Source organism: Phlebotomus papatasi, chromosome 2 (assembly GCF_024763615.1).
Source record: "Phlebotomus papatasi isolate M1 chromosome 2, Ppap_2.1, whole genome shotgun sequence".
Classification (NCBI taxonomy): Eukaryota; Metazoa; Arthropoda; class Insecta; order Diptera; family Psychodidae; genus Phlebotomus; species Phlebotomus papatasi.
Genome location: NC_077223.1, coordinates 29,445,243 through 29,458,527, shown reverse-complemented (window position 1 = coordinate 29,458,527; position 13,285 = coordinate 29,445,243). Strand labels below are relative to the sequence as shown.

Genomic DNA, 13,285 nt, shown 5'->3' with positions numbered 1-13,285 from the left:
TCCATATGCAGCTTGCATAATTCCTGATCACCAAAAAAATTTATTTCCAAGTCAATATCGAGGATGTCCTAAAAATCTCACGTCCTTCACAGTATTCTTATCGAGTGCTTCTTTCCCAAGAATGGTTGTAAAAAGAAAAGCATAAAAATATCAATCGATTTTATTGAAAGTACCTTTCGACCAGCAATATTTACAGAGGTGGGGCAATAAAATTCGCACTATTTATGCTGCTATATTTCCGTCTCAATAAATTGGAATTTTTTGCTTCTCACGGTACTTCTTAAGACCATTCATCTTCAATGGCAACAAAAGCATGATTTGGTTTTTACATTTGAATAAACAAACTGCAGAGTATAATTTTCTCAAGTACATGAACAAAAAAAAGTCAGTTTCCCCACAGGGGCAGCACACAAATGGGCGAATGATAAAAAAGAAGGGAAATGCACGTGCAGTCCGGAAAGATTATTGTAACAAATTAAATGCAAGACAAATTCAATGGGAATAAAATTTACTTTCTCGTGTAATTGCACAAAAATGATGGCAATATTTATTTCCTCCTCCACAATGATTGTTACCCGTGGTCTCAATGGTATATTGTGTGCTTGAGAAGACTTAAGCAATGAATGCATCATTGCATTTCTGGGCCACAAGCAAATGAGCTGGTGATGTGAAATGTCTGTGAAGTGTTCGAAATTAAATCAATCACTAGGATGCAGAAGGCAAATTAGTTCATTTACTTTTCCGTTGCTCTCAATATAGCTTTATTATGGCAAAATTCTTGCTCAGTAATCTTTCCCAATTATTCCAAAAGTGGCTCATGTCGAGATTGTCATCGTTACACTTGGCATGGCAAATGCAAATTTCTTCATCAGATGCATCTAGAATCAATATTGAAGTTTGTACGGGCGGTATTTGCATTAATAATATTGAATGATTTATTGCTCGCGAATATTCTACATTAAACTGCATATTGCATCGGAGGAAAGTCATGCAGAAGAATTATCCCATTCACATGCTTCAAGTGATACCAAAATATCTATTTAAATTTAGACAGAAAATTAATTTCCCAATGTCATAACTCCGATAATACAAGTCAATCGGCATTTTGTCAGAATGATCTATTTAGGGGAAAGTACTCTCCCTTCGAACGTTCATGCCTTCGAATAATGTGAATTTCTTTTATTTTCCCTAACAGAATTACACAGAAATATCATGCAATTATCTATAATTGATGATAAGCTAACTAATATTTAATAAAAATGTGCAAGTCTCTTAAGAAAAATAAAAAAAAAATTACATTATTCGAAGGCAAGAACGTTTGAAGGGAGAGTACTTTCCCCTATATGTCCAGAATGACCTACGTTCAATATGATGAAAGAAATCAATCAAAGAAGAACGATAAACAGAAAAAATTAAGTTCCGACAAAGCGACCGACTTTTTCTAGGATATCAATCGAAATGTTTTATCGCAGAATCAGCAAAATTTTCAAGATAATTTAATATAAAACCGTTAGACAACTGAAAAATCCAAATATAAATAATAACTTGAATATTAGAATAAAATATAATCTAGGTATAAGAGTGTGGATTAGAGAGAAGCTAAAAAAACAGTGAGGTGAAAGACAAGGCTTGAAATTCAATAGCCGCGATCGTAAGTTTATTTGTAGGGCATCGTGGTTCTGAGGAGAATTCCGTTAGTCGCCAAATAAAACACCGAGATGATCCCTCGAGAATGGCTTCTGCACAGAGAGAGAGAGATACCCAAGAATGGAATTGTTTAAATAGCACAATCACGTTTCTCACGACACAAAGAAGTTCTTTTTTTCTGTGCTTCCGCTTCACTCAATCCTCCTTTACCTTCTGCGCCCACCTTTCCAGCTTTCCAATCAACACATTGACCATTGATCAACAAACAAAAATGGATAATGACCTGGAAGTATCGTGGAAGAATACTGTACCAGCAGCAAGTGTAAAATCCCACATAAACCATCCGAGAGATAAACATTTACCCAATAAATCCTCTTCTACCTCGCCCCCACCCCCCAGCCTGAAAATCCCACCTTTTTCTCAATGAAAAATCTCCCAAACCATGTATTTTTGATGCTATTTTATGGAAAAGCGGTTTCTTGTGCGTTGTGATTCCACATATTGGTTATACCACAAGATTAGGCCACATCAAGAGTAAAATATTATTTTGCCCTTGAGGCCTTTCTACTGGTAGCTAAACAGTATTGGAGGCAATCTTGTTGAAAATATTGCTGCACAACATTGATTTAATGATCGAGCTGAAAATGTCATTAAAACAGCAAATCCTCCAGCTTATAATGTCAAGCATTGATTGAAAGCGGACCACCTTCGAAATCCAAATTCTAAAATTAGTGAATATCCTGGATTTATAAGTCATTCTCTTTAATTTAGACAATTATAATTTCTGCTGGAGATGAGTCGCAAACACATTTGTTTCAAATTAGCGATTGGAGTAAAACGAATAGAATTATATACATGTATCTTTAAGTCTTAAAGAGAGGCTTCCAACTTCTAAAACTATGTGGCAACGAATTTTCAATAAAAGAGATTATTTTATCCGTCAGTTGGAATTGTTAGTTTTTTAAAGACCTTCAATAATTTCTTAATGAGAAATAAAATAATGAGAGCTATTCTCACTTAATCACCAAAACATGGTAATGACAATTTGGTCCAGATTACGAAAATGGTAGGAAAACAATAAAGAACCGTTTTTGGACTTATTAGTAACAATTGGTTTGTAAAGGATCTTAAAGAACAGAATATAAGAGAAGAAGTCCTAAAAAAATATATATAAAGATGCAAAACCTGTTGCAAAAGTTTATTTGGTGGGACTCAAAGGGATTATCTTCTTGGAAAAATTGTGACCCGATGAAATAATCAGGGCCGACAACTGATGTAATATAAGGTTAAGTGCCCTCAAGTCGACCGGTTCCTCGACTCAACCGGTGGTCAATATTTGAATGTTTTAATGGTTGTTATTATTATTAATCGTATCGAGATATATTCATTACAAAGGTAATCATTTTTACAATGTTTATATCCCGTGTTAGAAGACTCTGCTAGTCCGTTTGAAGACTTGCCCAGGAGCGCCTTCCGCGCATTGTGGATCCTTCGTCCATGCTCCCGGAGTTGTTAGGCGTAGGCGGTGCATTATATTACGTTATTAACATATCGTCGGTTCCAAGGAAGACTATTGGAAGTCCAAAATGTAAACTTTACAGGAAAGAGGTTTAAATTATGACAGCTAAAATTTATTTTCATTAATTTCACTGCAATTAGTATACTTTCAGCTTTTGAAACTATTTTATCATACTTACGCATTGAATATCTTCTAGTTAACACTACTTTTAAATTAATAATAGCAAAATTGTGGGCAAAAAAACTCAATAATTGGGCACGCTGATTTTAAGTTTTTTCTTGTAACTTATGCAGGAATATCTTAATCAACATAAAATTTTGTGGGTGTATAGATCTAAGGTTTCTGCATCCAATGATACCATCTTTTTATACTATTGTAAGTACACAGTAAAAAAATTTACAACCACTACGATTGGTAATTTTTGCACGAGCGCTATGGTTGTAAATTTTGTGTATTGGAAATGTTGTGTATTGGCAAAGTTGTGTATTTTCAATTTTATAAAATGGCTTCCTGTCTATAATTTTGATTGTAGAGCAATTTTGTTCGGTTTATTTGTATTATCTGTGATATGTCTCGGTATTAAACTAAGAAAAAAAAAGAAAAAAGAATAAAAAAAGGAAAAAAAATAAGAGAGAGTCTGAGACTTGAACCCATAATCTTTGCGTTGATGGTCTCGTGTTTTCTGCCTGCGCTACCGACTTGCTTACTTCTCTTCAGCAAATGGCCAAGAGTTGCATCGTCAATTTTTCTAATTTACATGATGCTTCCTCTGTTTTCTGTTATTACATAATTATTCCTAATTTTTCACGACTGAGGCACATTTTAAGAATCCAATGAATGATTCCAGAAGACAATTAGGCAGTTAAAAATGCAAAATCTATCTGAAATCTTAGAAAAATTACAATAGTAAACAATGGAATTTTGACAGTTCTCACACAAATTTTCCAATACACAAATTTCCTTACACAATACATAATTTTACTAGCATTATGTTAGTATCGTACCACCACTATGATAGTAATTTTACAATTTACAACCATATTGCTTGTGAATTTACACAACTTTTCAAATACACAACTTTATTTCTCACTCAATTTTTTACTGTGTAGACTTACAATAGTCTTCTTCGGAACCGACGATATGAAAACTGTCTAAATTAGACATTCAGATCTTTGCACCGGGCGGGACCCGAACTCACAATAGTAAGTCTAGCCGGGGAATCGATCCGCCCAAGAGCCAACGGTTTTGCCTATTGCACCACTGATTCCCCGTTTTAATGGTGAATTTCTATAAAATTGTCACTGATTCGTATTTATTTATGGAATAATTGACCTATTAATGTTAGATCCAGGAACATGACATTTCCTATGTTTCCCATATGTTTCTAGCGTGCCGAAAAAACTTTTGGGTTTATTTACTGTTTTCGGTCAGTGTAGAATGAATTAGCAAAAAATATAAATGCAAAATAAAAGCAAACTTAATATTGAATAGGCAACCGAAAATCCCAAATTGGCAACCTGCGTAGTTTCGGGGATATCTCGTGAAATGTGTACGAAAACAGGAAAAAAAATTACACTAAAATCGGTCGCATTTTTCAGAGCTAATGTCACCCCCCTGGTTATATTACGGTAAATAACGGTAATTTACCCGGTATTACGGGTAAATTACGAATACAATATAATTTTACCTCAAAATGTGGCGTTTGAACAGTACCTGCAAAAGTGGTTCAGTACATCCTCTACATCCTTCAGGCTCTAAAGAAATATCTGTGCTTTTCTCAAAAAATCTTTATAAAGCACATTTAGTATAGCTTTAAATAAAACTTTCAAGGAAAAAGAAGTTGAAGGTGATATAGCAATTAGATCATGAAATATTTAATTATTTAATTATTTTGCCGGGTACTGTAGTTTGAGCGCAATAACTTGATTATCGCGAAATCTCTCAAAAACCCACCTTCAAGTACAACCAAATTATTTCCTAAAAAAGTGTATTATATCTAAAGCCGACGTGGACAATAGAATATATGGGTACTGGAGTTCGTCGGGGGCTTTGGAGTTACTTTAGGAAAACATCAACTCTTTCCAGAGCTTTCGGCTCGGTCGCCAAGCCTACATCAGTGGCTGGAGAAAAAAATTGTACGGAAAAAATGTTGCTGAGTAGAAAATAAAATGGGCTCTCTTTTTGTTCCAGCCACTCATGAAGGCTTGGAGACCAAGCCGATAGCTCTGGAAAGAGTTGATGTTTTCCTAGAGTAACTCAAAATCCCCCGACGAACTCCGGTACCCATATATTCTATATCTAGAGCGTTAGAAGACAATTGTAAATGCAATGAAGGATATTAGATAAATTAAGATATTATCACATTACAATTTAAATACCATTCAGACTTATAAGAAGCTCAAAATCCTTTTCTGGAAAAATCCGCACTTAGATAGCTATTGATAATTTGAATTTGAAAGATCTTTTAGAAAAAACGGATTCTTATCGGTTAACGAACGGTTATCAGTATTGCCATATAAGTGAAAAGGTCATGTAAAATATGATTTAAAAGATATTCAAAATAAAAAAATATCGTTTTTGGATTTCAAAAATAACATTACAGTTTAAATTTTATGAACTTGAAAAATTCAAATTATCATTATATAAATCATCTTAAATTTTAATATATAATAAATTATAAATATATAATAAATTATTATTATATAAATCATCTTTGAAGAAAGTGCATCGCAAAACGGATTTTCTAAGTTAGAACACGTCCACCGAACCCATGATGCTATTCTCTATTCCTTATCAATTTGGGCAGGATCTTTTGCATGCAGCACACTGCACCACCTAGTAAAAATAACTCCAACAGCTGAACCTAAAATAATCGCTGTTGAGTATTATATAACTTAAAACATAACCGAAAATCGTTAAATTAAACAATCATCATTTTCAGTATAATAAAAATCAAATAAATGCAGAAATCTTTTTATCTCTTTGAACATTATCTGTATTATTTAATAACCTCTTCTTGCATTTTAATCTCACTCTCATTTTAAATGCATCTTAGATTATGTTTTGTTCAACACAGATGAGATTTTCCTTAATACGTATTTTATTGATGATAAATAGCATGGACTGTTGTATAATTAAATTGCGCAATATCTAATCGTCCAAAATGTTTACGGATTTCAGAGAGCACGCAAAGGTGAGGCAGACTGGGGCCTGGTGAAGGTGGGTGATTACACAGAGAAGCGAATTGGACAAAGAGAGAAAATCCATAAGAGAATAACATAATGGAAACGTGGTTGGTGGATGTGAAACAATTACGAATTCCGCGTCCAAAATTTGGCACATCTTCCGGAAGTCCTCCACATCATCGGAATGTCCGACAGATGCCGCGTGAACCCCCGCGAGACTATCATTTGGCCACCGCTGAGGACTTTGCCACACCATCCAGTCCCGAGAGGCAAATGAAACAACTTCAGAGTGATACAGAGGAAATCCGACAGGCTTTGCAGGAGAAACTGTAGGTTGGTCAGAAGAGAGGAGCACATCTTCCCCAGAGGACAAAGTCGAATCACAAAAAAAAACTTCTATATAATAATCACACTGTAAACTCCCATGTGAGTTGGTTTTGTTGAATTTGTTTATCCTCTCTATGTTAATCTTACACTTTCAATCTAGGTATTGATTGTCTGTTTTTTTTTAGGATCCAAAGTCGTAATGTAAAATTTCCATATAACAAAGAAAAATTGTATGTATAGTCATCCAATTTTAGTCAAATGTATGAAACAGAAAAGAAAATGTAAAATATGCAAATTTACTTAAAGTTGTCAGAAAAATTTGTTCAAAACAATAGCAAATACAAACTTTCCAGATGTTCAAACTTATAAGAATACTAATACTTTGCAAATATAGTTTTTACTATATCAGGCAGCAACAATTTAAAAAAAATACCTCAGAATATTTGAAAATTTTAAAAATGGAAATTATTGAAATTGTTTAAAACAAATCAAATTCAAGTGTTAATAAAGTTATTCTTAATTTTGTGTTTTCCAAAAACTAATATATATGTTTGACTAAATTTATATATCTTGCTTATATAAAGTATGAAATTCTACTTAGCGTACCTAACATATACTTAAGAGATAGATAAACCCTTAGTGGAAACGTATAGCTTAAATTCTTGAACCAAAATCGAAATATATAATCTGGAAAATGTCAGTATTTTGGTATTTGAAATCAATGAATATTGAAGTAAGTTCAATAACAAAAATACTACAGATTTATCTCAAATTATATTGTTTTTTTTAATATATTTTTTAAGATTAATATAACTAAAATTTCGATAATTGTGACCCTTTATTGTTATTCTCAATTCCGACACAAAAATGACAATTTTATTATAAAAAATCACAATTTAAAGATCTATTATTCTGACGCGATGTACAACTTATATTGCCTTATTTTAGAATCAAAGTTTAAGATTTATCCATACAAAAAGATCGCGTTTAACAAAAATATTGATTTTCCAAAATAGTTTATAGAAGTGGAACTCATAAAAATTAATACGATTAAAAAAACGATGAAGAGAAAAATAAGCCAGTGACCCGCAAAAAATATTCAAAACCAAATACAGCAAACTAAATTAAGATTCTAATGCTATTGATAGATTTGAAATTTTCTTCTCAAATTAATAAAATTAAAATAGCAAGATATGTAAAATATTTTAAAACGTTCTTGAATTTGATCTTTATCTTAGTCTCAGAATTGACGTGAATATTAAAATTATTTCTTTTGCAATTGCACTAAGCCATCCCAAGGCTCTCAGACCGATTAGAAGCATGACCCTGATATACAACTAATTTTTGCGGACTAATTCTACCTTTATATTAACAAATAAATCAAACTCCAACCATTAAGTGATACAAAGATATAAATCACACATTTCAAATGCTCATTAGCAGATTAATGAGAATTGCATTAAAATTTTAATGAGCAAATATGATAACATCGTAAGTCGCAACCATTGGTTTTCAATGGAAAGAGTAAACTTTGTGAATTTAAAGCAAAATTACATTAGCCGTTAAATCGTTACTGTCATCGCTATAACCTCAGAATTGTTCTCAAATTAACGCATTTTTATTACAACTCAAAGACATATGAGCAATTATCAAGCTTGTTCGTTACATTTATTATGATATTAGATGCAAATGATAGTGAGTAATAGGGCACTTTTTAATTGGGACTGCTTTAAAATTTGGATTTTTCTCCTACTTTTAAATAAAACTGAATGTTTCCGTGATAGTATTTAGATCCATAAACCGCACGCCCATGGCAAGTTGACTGAAATTTGAAGCCACTTTCTCATACTTCGTTTTAAATTTAAATGGGATTTTTTTTAGCACTCGTGACCGTTACACTAAATAACAAAAAAGTGAGAAGTTTTTCCGTATTATAAGATACTTTTCCGTATGGAGGGATAAATATGCTAAATTTTTGTTTAAATAAATTTTTTCCTCGGAGCACTGTGAGCTGAGTTCAAGATCAATTTAGAAATTGGCTTCAAATAGCTCCATATAAAAAAAATAACTTGCCACATGCTTGCATAAACTAATTGTGAAGCTATATTACATTATGACAAGCCTCAATTCCTTTTAAAAATAGGAGTAAAAGTCTAATTTCGAAACTACTCCAATTCAAAGGTACCCCACTTCCCCCTATAAGAAAATAGGAGAAATAAGTTTATCATTAGATTTTTTGTCTATTCTATTTTTATTGCATTTTGTAAAAACCGCTAAATGGCTAAATGAATTAACAATGAATATCCCAAAAATTTCAAGATAAGGAAAGGATGAATATTAATTGAACTATTTACACTGCAAACAAACCGGTTCAATTTGGTGAAATTAGATTTGCTGCTAAATAATTTCGGTTGCTGACTAATTGATTTAAAGCGCTGGAATTTTTGTAACTGTCAGTCATTTCGTGAGCCAACTCTGAGGTGATTATTTTCCGCTTGAATAGACCTTCCATAGACTTTTTTAAGCTTTTGGCTAAATAGATTTTGTACTTATCACTAAATCAATTAACTTTTTCCTTTTGAAATTCGTCTTAACAGACGCTGTCTGTATATTCTATCTTTCACATTATGTCAAATCGGAATTCAGCCTTTGGGTTGCCATATGATATCATCAGGCTTTGGCGGTGTTTTTCGATAGAAATATTTTCTATGTGATTTCTAACAGTAATTTGGATTCTAATAGCGCTGGCACACCTTTTCAATTGAGTGAAATTCAATCGATTGAAATTTTACCTTTTACTCTTTCAAAGTAAAATCAGATATAGGTGTCTCTTTCTGTCAAAAGAAATTTAAAATTGAAATTGAAATTGAAATTTCAATTTTTATTTGAGAGAAAGAGACACATATATCTTATTTAGCTTTGAAAGAGTAAGAGGTAAAATTTCAATCGGTTGAAATTCACCCAATTGAAAAGGTGTGCCAGCGCCATAAGTTTAGATTTTGATTTAAAATAAAACTAAATGTTCATACTCGGTACCAAACGTCAAAAAGACAACCATTAAGGGGGTTTCCCGATTTTGAAACCCAAGACTTAGCTGTTTTTCGCGATTTTTTTGAGGAGAAAGAAATGACCAAGGTTTATGAAATTTTGGGTATATAGGGTAACGCGTAGTATTTCGGGACACTTTTTAGCACATTCAAATTTCAAACAGCCTAATGACTTCTCAAATTATTTTTCTCTTTGTTAATACAAGTATTTATGTTCCTTATTCTGTCCAGAATAAGATTCTTACTGAAAAATGTTGAAAAATGTATCATTTTTTATTCAAAATAGCAAAAAATGTAAAGAAGTAAGAATGGTATATTTCTGGGCAATAGGGTATTTCGGAACAGACAAAAGTAGCTATTATGGAAATAAATTTCACTGAACCTGATTATTTATCTTTGAGTAGAAGGTCCAAACTTCTCTCTTTTATAAAAATTTTATTTAAATTTCACTTGTAAAGTGGGTTAAATCGACAAAAACTCTGCACTGTTTGTGTTGTCATCTGCAAAATTGACGCACTAAAGATTTCACAAAATGTGGAATGTGACACTCACAATTCACGCGTATTATACGCTTTAAAATAGATAAAATTTTAGAAGTTTTATGTTTAACTAATACGTAAAGAGTTTAAAATTTCATATAGAACTTAAAAATAATAAGAAAACAATTATTTATAGGATTTTTGATGTGTCCAGAAATGCCCATATTATGTCCCGAAAAGCACCTTGTCCAGAAACACCACACGTTACCCTATTTATACATATTAAAAGTGTCTAAATAATTTTTTTCAAAAATATATTACAAAATGATGGAATAATGAGTAATTTACTGGAACGCTTTGTCAGAATTTCGTCACAGTACACCCTAATTGGCGGAAAGTCTGCAGTTTATAAATTTTGTTTAAAAAATTAATTTTCAAAATTCATAAGTCTTTTTCATAGTTAAACCAAAAGAAAACTGAATGAAATCATGAAATTGTACCTTTTTCGCAGGTTTAAAAAAAAAGGTTTTTCGGATAAAATTTTGACTTTAACATGCTGTAAAAAATAGAAAAAAGGTATTTTCTGAAATCAATTAGGTTCAACTAAAAGAGTATTTAATTCTGAAGATAATAAGCCCTTATGGATTATGCATTTCAATCGGTCCAAGTTTTTTTTTGCTATCTTTCCCGCCAATTCAACAAAATCTTAAAAATGAAAAGTGGGCAAAACGAACTTCAAAGTTTTGTGTGTTCGTTCAGGCGTTTGCAAAACTGCTACGTGCTCGTTTGCTTTCGGCTCTCTATCTTCGAAAATACTTGGAATAGAGTTCTTAAATTTTGGTGGTGTATTCTTAGATAGTTTATCTATCGATTTAAGCAATAAAAAATATCAATTTCCTTTGACCTTGTAATTCGGGAAAACCCCTTAATATTGGATCAACCAAAATTAGTGTCAAAAATTAAAGATTTAAATTTATTTTAAAGATAAAAAGATTCAAATAAAGATTTTTGTAGTATTATTTCTATAAAATGGATATTTTTATGTTAATATTTAGTTTGAAATTTCATTAACGCGCTATTATTTTGACCCCCTACTAGATTTAGATTGGAGATTTAGCCCAATTTTCAGAAGTCTCGAAACCCTAAGTAACAATTTCAGTGATTTTTTTAAATTAAACATAGCAATTGATCCTAATTACAATCTTCATTTTTCCGAAACATTTTTTCCCGAGAACCTCGATTAAAAAGAAACAAGAGAAGTTAAACGGTTAGGCTATACCTTAATGTTTGAAGCTCATATAAGGGTTTAACTTGATCCAACTACATTTCTAGATTGAGAGTGTACTTTTTCCTAAGCCCAATCTTTCCTGTATTTTTTTAATGTTAGACGTAAGGGAATCTTTAATACGACAAAGAACATGAACGAAAGAATATCTCAGATACTAATTAATTCATCATTGAAAAGATCGTACAAGTTTTAAATATATTTATAAATATGTAAAATAATATAAAATAAAATGAAGAAGAACATAGAGTTCTTGTATATCTCTATCTTATTTTTCATGTGTATTTGTGTGAAAAGTTTCTTCTTGGTATGATGATTTTGGGATTGGGAGGAGAAGGAAGTCTGCAAATATCATCACTTACCGAGTCTTGTTCGTACTCAGAGCGAGGAATTTGCACTCCACTTCCCCTTCTTACAGTAGGATCATCGCAATTATAGTCCTACAAAAGGACAACAGAAAAGTTTTTCTTTGTTGTATATTTGTATATTATTAATGATGCTGCCTTGACAGCTAAGCACATCAGTTGGATATTATATAGAACATGGGTGTATTAGCATATATATTGGGAGAGAATTTAGGGTATTATTAGGTACACCAAAAAATACACACAACATTTCAATCACAACATTAATTAGGGGGAAGCACATAAGTCAACTCAAATGGAATAAATCTCTAAATTTCATCCGTTCTTGCACACATACTTTAAGCCACGACAATTAGCAATTCGATATACGGGATGTAACCATAAGCGCTATGCATCGAATGCCAATTTCATTTCAAATTATTTGCTAAAGGACTTTTAAAGGTAATTCATCAGTGATGGTCTCTCTTATTTGTTAGCTAACCACGTGAGGTACAAGAGTTCACTTAATTGGCTTTTTAGCCACACTCTTTTGTCCATCGAACCAAAATATCATAATGTGAAATAATGGATTTGAAAGGGAGGAAATCAATCACCTGAACTCCATTTCCGGACCTCGATGCTCCAGCGGAACCTCCCGCAATGTTTCCGGTACGAGCAGCAGTGGCTGTATCTGTTAATTGACTCTGTGATCCTGATCGACTAGAGGGATGCTGATAGTGATGATGGAGATGATGGTGATGGAGAACAGGACCTGCCGACATTGGTCGATAGGGCAAAGGTGCTGGTGGTCTGTATATAATATTTCTGCTCAATTTTGTGTCTTGCCCATTAGATGCACCACTCGTCTCTAGCTCTTGGCAAATACCATCAATCAATTTACTCTTATATCCAAACTTTTTATGCTAAATCTCATAGTTATATTCATAAAAGATATCAAGAGATCACCATTTTTGTCTCATTATAAATCTAAAGATTCACTTATCAATTAAATGATTATATCATGATACATCCTAAAAGCTGATGCTCAATACAGATATTGACCACGTCTAGCAATTGTAAATAATTCGATAATTGTGCTAAGTCATTGATAAAGTAATTGTTCCTATAATTAATTGAAATTAATTATACTCCAATAAACTGTTTCACTATAATGAGAGTGCAATCTTCTCAATTACAGATTCTGCAATTAGTTTATTCATCAATTGTACTATTAATTTAAAGTCCTAAAACTTCATATAACGAAGCTTTCCAATTGAAACTTGTTTTAAACAGATATAAAATAATCGTCTCTATAGTCCTATATTAGGTAAATTAAACTTCTAATTGTGTTTTATACCTGTTCGCCAGGGAAAACTTATTGGCAATTTCGTCAAAATATTAAAATTTGTTTAATTTATCTAATAAACTTCAAGTAGAATAATATTATTTATT

General features: G+C 32.1%; 1 protein-coding gene and 1 long non-coding RNA gene across 2 annotated transcripts in view; one reads left to right on the top strand and one right to left on the bottom strand.

The window, feature by feature from the left end:
* The window catches only part of LOC129803405 (uncharacterized), a 28,001-nt gene extending 16,241 nt beyond the window's left edge, over positions 1 to 11,760 (top strand). Inside the window, exon 2 of the long non-coding RNA XR_008751860.1 lies at positions 6,347 to 11,760. This is a non-coding gene — a long non-coding RNA (uncharacterized LOC129803405). The remainder of the gene's footprint in view (positions 1 to 6,346) is intronic.
* LOC129803404 (whirlin) overlaps positions 1 to 13,285 on the bottom strand; it is a 125,962-nt gene that overhangs the window by 34,927 nt on the left and 77,750 nt on the right. The window contains exon 13 of the mRNA XM_055849929.1: positions 11,852 to 11,929. Coding sequence (XP_055705904.1) covers positions 11,852 to 11,929 — 78 coding nt within the window. The remainder of the gene's footprint in view (positions 1 to 11,851; positions 11,930 to 13,285) is intronic.